The 14,216-nt window shown below is 43.9% G+C and overlaps 1 protein-coding gene across 1 annotated transcript in view; it reads left to right on the top strand.

Annotated features, from left to right (window-relative positions):
• LOC128309780 (MOXD1 homolog 2-like) overlaps positions 1-13,655 on the top strand; it is a 47,059-nt gene extending 33,404 nt beyond the window's left edge. Inside the window, exons 8-9 of the mRNA XM_053046248.1 lie at positions 7,147-7,315; positions 12,686-13,655. Of these exons, the coding sequence (XP_052902208.1) occupies positions 7,147-7,315; positions 12,686-12,991 (475 nt within the window). The 3' untranslated portion in view covers positions 12,992-13,655. The remainder of the gene's footprint in view (positions 1-7,146; positions 7,316-12,685) is intronic.
• Positions 13,656-14,216: the final 561 nt, after the last annotated feature.

Here is a 14,216-nt window from a genome sequence, read left to right as displayed (position 1 = left end):
TTTTTTTGTATTCAACATACGTCCTTTCAAGGGCGATACACCGATTTTAGCGGTCTTTAAATTTTTCGATACCCTTTTTGTAGTAGTATTCGTCCTTTGCCTCAAAAAGGGTCTCAATTTCGGCAAACACCTCTTTATCCGACGAAAATATCTTGTCAGAGGACATCCTTTTGGGATCTGAGACATGGAAATAGTCACTGGGAGCCAGATCTACGGAATACGGTGGGTAGCGAAACATTTCGTGGCCTAATTCATGAATTTTTGCCATTGTTTTCACTGATTTGTGGCACGTTGAGTTGTCTTGATGAAACAAATTTCTTTTACCTTCAAATGTGGCGGTTTTTTGGAGATTTCGTCCTTCAAACGCTCCAATAACTTGATTTTGTAGTTGCTGTTAATGGTCTTTCCTTTCTCAAGATAGTCGCTGAAGATTATTCCTTGCGAATCCCAAAAACCTGACGCCATAACCGTGCCAACTGCTTGTTGCGTTTCCCCCCGCTTTGGAGCAGGTTCATCGCGTCCAGTCCACTCGGATGACTGTCTATTGGACTTTGGAGTGAAGTGGAGAAGCCAAGTCTCATCCATGGTAACATACTGACGCAAAAACTCGGATTTATTTCGCTTAAACAGCGCCCAACACAGCTCCGAATTATCAAATCGTTGATGTTTTTGGTCAAATGTGAGCTCACGTGGCAGCCATTTTGCACAGGGCTATCTCATATCCAAATACTCGTGAACGATATGTCCAACACGTTCCTTAGACATCTTTAGGGTGTCTGTAACCACCTCTTTTGGGCTTCCACTGTGTTCACCGTCCTTAGTGCTCATTTCACCACTTTTAAATTTAGCATAGCAACATTTGATGGTTAATTTTGGTAGAGCAGTGTCCAAAAACTCTTTATCAAGCCAAATTTGGCTTTAAATGTATTTTTCCCCTTCAAAATCCAAAAGTTTACCATTACGCGAAATTCCTTCTTTTCCATGATTACTCAAAACGCAAAAGTTGTGTCATACAAAATGCTCTAGCTCATTAGATTATGACCCGAGTGCTTGCAAATTTGGGCAGAATTCGTTTGAAGGTAGGTACAAACGAAATATGATATGGATATAAATCTTTTAGCGCGATATATGTATTAGGCCAAACAATTATCAGCCCACCTGTTATGTCATTCTTGAATACTTTTTACAAGTAAACTCAAGTAGTCATGTAAAAGGTCTATATAAGATTAAATTCTTTGATCACAGAGAAACATCACTATGAAGTTCCTTTATGTTTAAAGCAGTATTATTCCAAAATACTACTTAAATATTCAAAATTTCAGAAGGCCATTGAAGTTATTTAAATTATACGATGGTAACAGAAACCCATATAACAGGTGGGCTGATAATTGTTTGGCCTATGACAGTAAAACACTTTTTTTTTGGCCAAATTATTTTTTTGTATTCAACATACGTCCCTTCAAGGGCGATACACCGATTTTGGCGGTCTTTCAATTTTTCGATACCCTTTTTGTAGTAATATTTGTCCCTTGCCTCAAAAAACGTGTTTGTTTTGGCGAACACCTCTTAATCCGACGAAAATTTCTTCTCAGAGGACATCCTTTTGGGATCTGAGAAATGGAGTTAGTCACTGAGAGCCAGATCTACGAAATACGGTGGGTGGCGAAGCATTTCGTGGCCTAATTCTTTAATTTTTGCCATTGTTTTCACTGAATTGTGGCACGATGCGTTTTCTTGAAGAAACAAAACTTTTTTTCTTCAAATGTGGCCGTTTTTTGACGATTTCGTCCTTCAAACGCTCCTATAATTTGATATAGTAGTCGCTATTAACGGTCTTTCCTTTCTCAAAATGGTCGATGAAGATTATTCCTCGCAAATCCCAAAAAAATTGACGCCATAACCTTGCCAGCTGATTGTTGCGTTTTCCCCCGCTTTGGAGCAAGTTCATCGCGTCCAGTCCACTCGGATGACTGTCTATTGGACTTTGGAGTGAAGTGGAGAAGTCAACACTCATCCACAGTAACATACTGACGCAAAAACTCGGATTTAATTCGCTTAAACAGCTCCAAACTCTGCTCCGAATCATCAACTCGTTGTTGTTTTCGGTCAAATGTGAGCTCGCGCGGCAGTCATTTTGCACAGGGCTATCTCATATCCAAATACTGGTGAACGATATGTCCAACAAGTTCCTTAGACATCTTTAGGGTGTCAGCTATCTCGATCAGCTTGATATTATGGGTGTTCTTAATAATTTTGTGATTTTTTTAATGTTTTCGTCAGTAACCACCTCTTTTGGGCTTCCACTGTGTTCACCGTCCTTAGGGCTCATTTTACCACTTTTAAATTTAGCATACCAATATCTGATGGTTGATTTTGGTAGAGCAGAGTCCGAAGACTCTTCATCAAGCCAATTTTTGGCTTCAACAGTATTTTTCCCCTTCAAAAAATCATATTTTATCATCACGCGAAATTCCTTCTTTTCCATGATTACTCAAAACACAAAAGTTGCGTCACACAAAATGTTCTAGCTCATTAGGTTGTGGCCCGAGTGCTGTCAAATTTGGACAGAACTCGTTTGAAGGTTGGTACAAACGAAATATGATATGGATAAAAATCTTCTAGCGCGATAAATGTGTTAGGCCAAACAATTATCAGCCCACCTGTTAGTAATAGAAACCATAGGATAGGTAGCAATACACTTCATAGACTCACCCAGTTCCACCCAAGCAGTTGAACAATTTGCAAAGAAACTGTTGCCATAATAATGTCATGTTTTCTTCCGCAAGCACAAACACTTCTTCCCAAGCATTCTTCTCACATCCCACACAAAGGATGGTGTTGTAATTTGTTGAGGGAAAAATGCAACACTAATAAAAACATTAAGTACATCCTCTATTTGCACAAAGCAGTGTGTATCTATGTGAACAAAAATCTCGAATGGGAAAAAGTATCGGAAAAGCGGGTTACCGTGGGAAGGCGCAAAATAATTTGCACCTGAGAACTGTTGCCTACATGTTTTCGCATTATTTATCATCTCGTACCACTGCCCAGCAAGGACCCTCCACCATGAACGTCATGCAGCAATATCGTTTGCAAGACTTTCCATTGCATAAGGAGACAAAATCGAGAGGGGACCGGAAAAAAGGATCGTAAAATGTTGCCTCATAGAGGGAGTCATCCCTACAATTGCACCTGATGCTCTGTGTGGTCGGGCAGCCGGAAAAAGGAATCGAAAGGATTTGCAGCTCGAAATCCCACGGACAACTCCGGTGGGAGTCTTACGTCTTCGTGATGGGATTGTTGTCCTTTTTTTTCTGCCTCCACCATTAGTCGCCTTCAGATTAGCACTGGGTTTGTCTCACCCCAACAATAACGACAATGTTGCCGGATTGTCTCATCACCCTATTGCTAGCTACGGTTTTGAAGAGGGAATATTATCATCCGTTCCAGTAGCCATCAATGCCATTTTCCCTTTTCTTGCGTATTTACTTTCTAATGCATCTTTCGTGTAACGAAAACCTCCGATCCGTTGTTGCGAAATTGAATAAGACACGACCCACCACCACGAGCTGACAGCTGGGGGGCCTATAACTTCGTTCCCGATATTTAATGTGTCCCCGATGCGCGCTAATGACATTCCGAATGGCGTGGAAGTGTCAGCATCCCAGCAAACAGTACTCCCAGTGGAATTATTTTAATTAAAACATCGAAATCTCAAAGGTTAACCGGCACCGGTGACTGATGGAGTTTGTTCGCACTCGACGCGCGGTAGCTGGTTCGGGTTTGTGTGAAAAGTTTAATCTCGTTTTCCGTGAGGTGGTCTTGCATTAAAAGGATTGAGTCGATGAAACGATACTTTCGCTCGGAGGTGAAACTTTCGCTTAAAAGCTCCCATATAAACGCTAATGAGCGGGTGGATTCACCTGTATTCGTCGGTTGGGTTTAGCGCTGTGGTTATAGAGAGGAGTGCCTGCTTACTTTCGCTCGTTCAGCGGTGAACTTATTGAAACGTAAGTAGACAGCAACTAACTTTTAAAGCCGTCCTGAACGAAGCACTGACAGGGCGTTGTTGGACGCTGCTTTTTAAAGGGAACGCCATTTTAGTCGAAAAACAAACCCATTTTGAATGTACTTTTTAAACGACTAATGGGATTATATAGAAAGCCGTTTAGCCATTGAAAGATTGTTAAAATAAAAGGCTTTACTTGAAATAATATTTATTTTATAACATTTCTGTTTCGAGTCTATTGCAAAGTATAAAAATTTAATTCCCTACGTCATCTGGGATGAATCATGATTTTCCAAGCTTGAAAGTAATCAAATTACAACAGTCAACTTAAAAGGTGTTTTTTTTTATAATCTGTTATAATATGACTGTTTTATTTTTCATTGTATTCTGATAAAGCAATAATTGTTTTGTTCGCACAATAATGAATCAAATAAATACCAAAAAATATGCATCGCTAAGTAATTGTTGTACGCGCCCAAGCGTAGCAAACTGTATCGAACAACCACTCAACGCGCAGGAATTGGTTGGGAAAACGTTCCCGCGCGCTAAGCGTAAATCTCATTTCGAAAAGTGCGCGAAAGTGGGTAATGAATTACTTTCACTACCTCCGCCCCTCATCTCCCCCCCCATTCTCGTGCCCTTAGCGCTCGTTCGCTAATCCACAACGACCCAGAAGGAAACAACATTGGTGGAATTTTTCAGCCGCAATAGAAAAAAAAAACACACACAACCAAACTTACGAAGCCTGTCGCGGACAGGCTGGAAGAAATGGGTTTTTCCTTTTCCCCGCACAGGAAGACGGGAAAATGCGCGCCATTCCTGCTGTTGTTCGCACCCTTCCCGCAGGGCTCGGCGTAACGCGTTGTTTGCGACCGTGGGCTGTATATGTTTGATCTTGCACAACGAATGTAATAAATTACTTTCGAAATAATATATATAAATACATACTGCCATCACCATGAGGGTGTGAGCGAAGGTAGCATTCCGTCGTCGCGCTACAACCCTCGGTGCCCGGAGTTTGCGATTGCAATATGGCGCAGGCTAGGCAGCGGAAACCCACCGGAACGCCAACTGCGAGCTACGAGCGCTCTAAAATCTGAAACCCTTATCGGTTGTGTGGGAGCCTGGTTAGCCCGGTGCGAAAGGAACAGTGGATAAGAGAAGAAAGGCATGGCCAGTCGACACGCTTTTTATGCCACCAAGTGTTACTTCTCCGCAAGAATGTTGTTGCATCCCTCTTAAAACCCGATGGCTCCATCATTTTGACCAAAAATTCGACCCAGCAGAACAGAGCAGAAAAAAACACCGTAACGAAAACGGTTCAAAACCATTAACCACTTAAATTTATTGCTGAAAAACATAATTCTTCGGAACGATTACGGCTGGGAAATAAATTAAGTAACGAAGCCCAGGACTCGTCGCCGTCATCGTCGGCATCATCTACATCAGTAGCACGAGTTTCAGTTCATCCTTTAAAGGGAAAGGCAGACGCATGGCATGGAAAGAAAGAACCCATTCGTAAAATAATGTCTCTTCCCACTCCACACCACATTTCTTCCAAAAACGTTTGCCCGTACAGAATTAACACCGTTTTGCGAAAAAGTAAATTTAGGTTTAGCTGCCAGAGGCTGTTGGACGGACGGCACGTTTATTTAGAGCGAATTGTACCAAAAACCCCAAATATTTCCCATACGGCCCCAGCGTCGGTTCGGCTATTAATCTCGGTGGATAGAAAAATGGATTTTCCTCATCTTGCGAAACAGCAACGAGGTTCCGTTAATTGAGGCGCCACTGTTTTGTGCAAAGGTGCATAACACACGAGGGCACACGAAGCAAACCACACACAAAACACATGAGTGCTTCGAGCAATCAATCTTGAAGGTTTGGTGAGGTTGATTCGGTTTTGAAAAATTGACGAATCTAATTGAGCTTGTATCGTGTGCCAGGGTGGATTTTTTTCGAAAGAGTGCTCGTAATGTTAAAAAGAGCAGGATTTCCAAAAAAGACGATGTAGAAATTCTTATACACTTAGGAGGCACAGTGTGTTGTAGTAAACTTCCCAAAAAAAAGTCGAAAAATATAAAAAAGTTGATGTTGATGCCTTAATGTGAAGTGATTGCATACTTTCCGGCGTTTTAAGTGTTGAATTTGATCTAAATAGATTTTCCGGAAAAAAACAAAGCTAGCCAATTTGGTAACCAAGCAACGAGAGATTGTTATTAGTTTTCAAACAACTTGTTTGAATGGTCCAACATTTAGTTGAACGCTTTTTACGATTCTAGCAAATAATTGTTGCCACTTCCGTAACCCCCCCTTTTCCCAAATAAAGTGCACCAAATCGACATAGCTTCCCATTAAATGAAAGCACTTTACAGCCAATTGATTCGTTCGTTGTGACCTAACGCCCAACTCGGGCTGGTTCGAAACCGGATTGTGACGTCATCTGTATCGTTGATTCGGGCAAACCGCAGCCGGAGGTGATTCGGTGGAACATTTCAAACCCAACTGGCCGCGTAACCGCTGTAAACTAACCCTTGTACTATGCAACAATTTGTAACAATCCACCAGCGTAACCGAGAGTTGTTCTTCCGCTTAAAAACATTACAAAAGTCCGCACACACACACACACACAAGCCTTATCTTCTAACCACGGTCGACGGGTGGGCAAGTCCATTAGCACACCTGTCCTTCCCCACGGTTGCCTTCCCAATTTGGTGGGTGTTACGGCCATTTTTGGGCTTCCCATTTCGGAGTTTGGCCAAAAACCCATCTCGCCAAACCGCAAACTGTCCGGTCCACTAATATTCCGGCCCCTGTCTGTCGACCGGTAATGGGGGTCGGTTAGGGTTTCCTGTCACTTTTTTCTACTTTTCTGCAATTTTGGCACAATTTAGCAACCGATAGGTTCGGTTTGCTACCTTCCCCGGTTGCTTCGATCCGAATCGATTAACCGTGCGTTACACCGTTACGTTACGAGGTCGGACAGTAGGCTGCGTTTGTGTCCGTGCGTTGTGTACAGGTGAATTTATTTTCCAAAACATGCATGCGCCCCCGGTTTTGACTTTAAGCGAACCAAACCGCACCGTAAAGTGTTGTGAGCTGTGAGTGTTCATTTTAGTTGCTTTCTTTCTCCACAGGGGGACCAACCCGGTCGTGATAGCTTCCCCGGCCGAACTGGCCGGTATGACGCTCGAGAGACGGCTCACATCCTACGACTGGGAGAATCAGTTCGAGAGCTTCCAGGACGCGACCAGGCAGGGTTCCTTCAAGCCGCTCTGCTGGACACCGACCAATACGATGCTGCCGGTAAGTAAACTTCTCCACGGCGCTAAATTTAACCCTGGAATGGCAGATTTTAAAACAGGGTTTCTCGGAGAATATTTTAAAGGTACTTTTCAACTCGAGTGTGGGAGACACGGGTTGGGTTTGTGAGCTGTTTTCAATTGACTGCCATTACGAGACGGCCACACCGGGTGCAGTGTTTCCAATACCTGTCCTTTAATCCTTTCAGCCATCTCGGCTGTCCTTAGCCATTACTGCACATGACAGTTTATGACAGGGTTCGTTCGTATCGAACCCGATGAGGCACGTGTGGGATTTGCCTCCACAGTCCACATACCCCCTCTCTACTAAAACTAGTCCGTTTGGTTTAGGACATCCCATCCTTCTGTGTGTACGAGTGGGGAAAATGAGAGGGAATGGATGAAATAAAACTTTTAAATAAGCCCTCCGAAAATGGTAATGATAACATATAATTCCCCACTGGGGCGCACTTTGGTCCTTTTTAGAGTCGAGTTTTCTGTGCTATACGTGCCAGCTGTGTACAGTGAGACGCCACTGAAGCCTTTAGTGAGGAAAAAACTAAACACGAACCCTCCACGCTCAATTCCAGCCACACTACAGCAACACGTGCGTGGCAGAGGGAAGATTTCGATGGATTTCTCGCATGTCCGGGGGGTTATCTTCCCGGTTCCCATATGACCCATACGCACGGAATGTCGTGTGCGTGTTGCTATCCACTCGCTAATCCCTCTCTAAACCAACCCCGAAAGAAAGCAAAAACTGTTGGGTAAAACTACCATGCCATGCCCACACACCAAGGTGTAAAGGTATTAGTTTCGTTTTACAAATGAAGCAAAATCCTTACGAGTCTCGTGAGGGTACAAAAACCCTGCGCGACTGGCTGCTTGTGAGGATTTAGTGGAGGGTTTTTTTCCGTTGCCGTAGGGTGGCAGATTTCCAGTGAAACAAATGGTGCTATCTCGCTGAGGAACGCAAAATGAGACTTGTGTAATGAGTGTATTGCACACGCTTGGGGAAACATTTGCTCAAAACCATTCAATGCACTCCTTGGCGCCGCTAGTGCTAATCTTAAGGAAGGCGCCTTTCAAGGCCCAACTGAAACGCGTTTTGTGAGGCCGCGTTTTGAAAGAAAGCTCTTCAAAAACACACTATTTAGCTACATCCTACATTATTTGGTTAGTGTGCAAACATAGACGGTTGGACGATGGCAAAGAAGTCAGTCACAAGCGCTCTTTTCGAGTAACATCAAAGCGAAACACATCGCAACTTGAAGATGCAATTTTACGCTAAAGTTGGACGAGAAAAAGGATCGAGATAAAGACGAGATAAACACACACAGACCAGCGACATAGCATTTTTACAAGACTAGCTATATCTGCTCGTTTTCTATGGCCACTAAGGTACTAAGGTATTTCCCCACACGAATGCATGCGCCGAGCGTTAAGCGCTAATGAGAGACAAACCCCGGTGCAGCACGGTGCCGAGTGCTTGTCCCCGAGAGAATGACAACGACTTCTTATGTATACACAGTGACATCAAAGGACATTACAGTGAAGGTTGGGTCGGTGTATCTCATTTTTTCCTCACCATCTTCCATGGTTGCATACTCGAATGCAGGCGGGATGACTGCATTCCGGTACGATGCACCTGTGTTCCATATAAGCCCGTTGTTCGTAAGCCAGTCCACACTGCACCCGTCCCGAGATTTACATTGTTTTGCAAGGTTGATGTTTTGTTACCCCGTTTTGTTGTCCCCAAAAAATGAGTTGTTGTCTTTTCTCTGTTCCTGTTTTTTTTTTTTTTTGGGGGTTTGTCTTATCAAAGTCAAGCACGCTGGGACATCAAAGGGTTTTGGGGATTCTTTTTTTTTCTCAGCTGGGTTTATGGATTGAAAAATTGCTTTGCACATAATTCGTGCTTTTTTTGAAGAGCTTCTTCTCTTTCTGTCCGTGCTTATTACATCACGGAATTTTGCCTCAGTACCCGAGTACGCTTTATCACGCCCGGGACGCTGTAGTAATTTAAACCAGGAGGACAATGGTTAAATAAATTAATCAGCTTTTGGTGGGTGTTCTAGGTAAAATGTTAGTAAATCACGAGAACTCTTAAAGTTAAGGGAAATTAAATACTGATTTTTAGTAGCCACCATTAGTCTCCTCCGGTAATATTCAATTCCAGAAAGCAGCTCCCTCTAGTGTCGATAGCGATAAGCACTAATAAATTGAAAGGGATGGTGCAAATGAAGATGCCTTTCTTTTCCCTTTCGTACCACAGTACAAAGGCTACGAGCTGCAGGGCCCTGTAATGTAAATTCTCCTGTTTCTTGTCATCCCAATCTTGGTACGGGATCTTTAGTCTTTGTCACTTTTTTATCAAAAGGAACACGCAAGCACACACGCTTCCCTTCCCTCTCCGAAACCCTTTTTGCCACCCCCCCGCCTTCTCTCCTCATTCCAGAGTGTGTGTTTCAACAAGGCTCAAGCTTCATCGGTTGCGACTCCTGGTCACGGCACCATGCGGCAGGAAGAGGAAGCAAAAAAAAAACGAAACCACTCCAAACCATGCCGGGCGCTATTATTCTCGATATGTTGTAATGTCGGCATCCCTTTGATGTTTTGTTTCAAAAGCACTCGCGCACACACTCACCGCTCTCTGCTTGTACTCTGCTTTTGTTATTTGCCCTTCAGGAAGAGTGTGTGGCGCGCCAAGTTGCAGGGAGTGCAGGGAGCGGTTTTCTTTTCAAACCCAAAACCGACGAATGGAGGGTAGGAGAGGTTGATGATGTTGGTCGAGACATTTTTTAAGTACCCAACCCAACCTGCCAGCCTGTGCCACCTCCGTTAAATCCCTTTTTGTGGGGATGTGTTTTTCTTCTCCATGTCCAGACATCAGAGGCCGTTCCCGGTGCATTCGCCCCGTTGAAATGGATCAATGGTTTGGAAGCGAGGATGGGAAAGGGTCGGGACACGGAACACGTAAGAAAAAACACTTGTGTAAAGGAACTACTACATCATAAACTCTCCCGGAGGGATTTCCCGCTGGCTGGATGGAATGAGGAGGACTAGAAGTAGAACACCAAGTACTTGAAGTTTTGTCCGCAAATCCCCTCCCGGGAACGCCATAATAAAACCATTGATGGTAATGATTAGAAGAAACTGTGCGTGATTGCTTGATGAAGAAGTATAAAGACTCGCTTCGCTTCCCTGTGTGAGTGTGTGTACATGGGCAATAGGACATTAGATCGTCATCTACATCCTTCACCGTACTCGTACCCAGGATGGATGCGACTCGTATTTATAGTTTCATCCGACACGACGAATCAAACGAGCTCTCGCGCCTTCACGATTTCCAACTAAGCATGAAAAACTCCAATTCCATAAATAATTCCACACCCCCACACACACACTGTGAAGGTGGCCCACCCTCCCCCCAGACCACTTTCTTCGTCTATAAATATTACATTTTTAATATTTTTTTTGTTTTTCTCCCTTACCTTGCCAATCTTCAAACGACCGAAAATGGTTGCAGCTAGAGCCCATTTGTGTACCAGTGCATCTGCAAAATAGGGACATTTTGGTGCTCCCGTTGCTTACCACACAACCGTCAAGGCTTCAAACGGAATAATTGAGGCGCAAAAGTTTGTTTTCTACACGCCACATCCACCACCCCATTTTGTTGGGCTTTTGCTTCATAATTCTTAAGTCCCCGTCCCGTTTCAACGCAGTTTTGTCGTTTTTCTTTCCGTATATAATTTAGCCCATCGGCCAGTTTGGTTTGGTCAGCTGCGTTGTAAGAAAAACTGGTCAGGGCTAAGAAATTACAACATTGCAGCTATAATTCTAGCGCTCCTCTTGCCCCCGATGCCAGTTCCGCAAGAAGAAGTAAAAGCAAACACAGGCCGGGAACAAACGGGCAGAAGTAGCAGAAGAAGAAGAAAAAAAACCCGCGCCCCCCCGTGAAGCTCGTTAAGAAGTTTCTTACATCTGAAGTACTGGCACGGATTGTAATGATTCTGTTGCTGCAAGGAAAACTTTACCGTTTTGTACGACGAAAGGCGCACTTAGCGATGCTGCTGCTGCTGCTGCGTTGTTGAGAGTGCATCCTTCCGGATGTTGAAACATGGGAAACACGGCCAGTACGGTCCTGGGTCCTGGGGTCTTAAATCGTCAACATCGTTTTAGAGTTAATTTATTTTAAATGCCAATTATTCTTTGCATACAACCGCTCCACGGTGGTTATATGTGGCATTTGAATAAAGTGCTCCGCCAGTATCCATTCCAGTGCTGCTTTGAATCAACTTGATACGGTGATGAAATAAATATTTGTGTAAAGCAGCTTGCTGCTGCGCTCATGCCGGTTTTGTCTCGCTTTTAAATTTAATCAATTGACCATGCAATGCGCTACAAAACTACGCAAGAAACAACGCAAGAAAACAAACATTGCAAAAGAAACAGGAAACTTTCCTTCGTTTCTTGTATTACACAAGGAAAATACACAACTCGTAGTCCCCGAGTCCATTCTCGTTAGGAAATACTTTTGTTTTGCTCCGCAGGCACCGCTCTGCACTGCTCTGTTACTGTTCTTGCGCACTCGTGCAAATGGCGCTAGTAATTGGTATGCGGTTACTAGTACCACACCGATACAGATCCGGCTCCGTCCCATCCCACCACCGAACCATCGTTGATCTGTTCTCTGCTCGTCCATCGTCCATTATTTGATGGATATATCCCAGGAACATCCTCCGTGATGTGGCCGCAAGCCATGAAAACGGTACCGTCCAACGCAACATCACATTCCGACACCGCAAATGAAAAGTGCACGATGCAACTTTGCTGCCTCTTGCCTTCTTTCCGTTACCGAGCACTGTCCGTCTTAAGAGCAAACGAATTGGAACAAATGACCAGAACGTTTCTATGTTTTATCTGGTACAATTTCTTATCCGCTCCCCACCCACCCCGCACATCATGGCCACCTCGTCCTGTGGGTGGGCTGTGGGTTTTCGATCGGAAAACATTCGGTTGTGGGGCTGTACTTTTGTGGCTCGATATGAGTGGTATCATTTACCACGCCACAGAACGGAACGATTCGCTGTAAAAAAAAAAGCTCAACCCCGAAATGAAACCCACAGAATAAAATAAAAAGCATCCCTCTCTCCGGAGCAGATACGCTCCCGGTGGGAAAACACGAACTCGACAGAAACATTTAAACAGTAAAGTGGGTTTACCGACGTGAGAAACGTGATGGAATTTTCAATTCGAGAAAAATTCGCCCTTTTTTCCCCCTTGAAACACATTGAAGCATACGTTTCTTCTAGTAGCGGTTTCGTTTTTCTTTCAATTTCTTTCTTCTTCTTCTCTCGCTTTCCCCCCACAGGGCATCGAATCGGAATCGTTCAGCAGCAACATTACGCGCTCCTGGAAACCGATGGACAAGTGTCGAAACATTCACACGAACCTGGTCACCGAGACCGGGCCCAACATGATCGACATGCCGGCGATGGACGATCACGAATCGACCAACATGATCGATATCGATCTGAAGGCGAAAATGTCCCGCAGTGGGCAACAGACACCGCCCACCACCAACCATCGTCAGGTGGGTCGCAGCTCCGGTTCAACGCTGGCCGAATCATTCCTCGCCCTCGCAGTCGCCGCAGTGCTTGGGTATGCCCTGCAGTAGAAGCAGGCACGGTCGCGCAGATAAACCCAGCGTACGGAAAGCAATAAATACACATACCGATCACTCTTATCGACGACGACGCACGCTCCCGACCCCCGGAAGCTCATTAAACCGCACGGAACGGAAATAATATAGTGCGCCCGATACTACAACCCTCTAGGCGTGGAGCTACTGTGCGGACAGCCTCACACACATAGACAAGCTCTCTATCTCTCTTATCTGTAAATATGTCATGCATCAAATGTGTGGTTCGAAAAAGGGCTGCAGCATTGGTAGCATTGTATAGGAAAGCAGAAGGCAAACTCAAAAAGCAACATTTAAATGGCACACATGAGCATGTATATAATCTCATTGAATGTAAACCGTACGTAATGTAAGCACAGTAAGCGCGAGGCAAAGCGATACATCCAGCATTTTTTCAGGGGACGGCAGACGGCCCCACACGTGGCAATATAAGCGTTGAGTAATGTGTAGTATTTGTGTTAGAATTGATTTGTTTCTGTTTTCGTTTTCGCTTCCTTTGTTCATTACATATCTCGCATCTATTATTTTATGAAGCAAAGTAATAAACTGACAGGTGTCAAAGACGTATCATTACCAAAATCATCATCATCATCATCATCACCATTACGAGATAAATGTAGTTCCTTTGCGAAGGGATGGCGATGGCGCGAGCTAATAATGACGGTGAATAGTATAAACGCAGGCGCAGACTAGAGTTGTATAATGTCAAACCAAAAATGCGGAGAAAACTCACGTCAAACACACGCAAAACCAAAGTGACTATGGAATAAAACGTCAAACAATTATCATTTGCATTTAAAGCCTTTTTCATAATAACGAATGAGAATGAGAAATGAATAATTTCAGGTAATTTTGCTCAAACTCCTGCGCACCTCAATCCTAGCGCCTACATGTATGCAATCTGGAAATGAAATTTGTAATAACGAGTTGACTACGAAAACGCCTGCTGATATGCAACCCGCACCACAATATCACATTATTTGTCTAATTTTGCCATTCCGTCAGCTAGAATGGTGACGTAATCTAGTTATAGAATTAATTTCTTTCCTCAATAAGCACACGTTCCCATTTCCTACCCGAATGCTTCAACAGAACCCGCTTTAATCCCAATCATTGGTATCCAATGGCCACTGCATTTCTTCCTATATAGCTGGAAACTACCGGTGAATAATTGCAATGGATTCCTTCTTTCGGGGTAAAA

The sequence above is a fragment of the Anopheles moucheti genome, chromosome 2 (genome assembly GCF_943734755.1).
Source record: "Anopheles moucheti chromosome 2, idAnoMoucSN_F20_07, whole genome shotgun sequence".
In the NCBI taxonomy this organism is placed as follows: Eukaryota; Metazoa; Arthropoda; class Insecta; order Diptera; family Culicidae; genus Anopheles; species Anopheles moucheti.
Note: the sequence above shows the minus strand (reverse complement) of the source record. Positions and strands in the feature narration are given on the sequence as shown.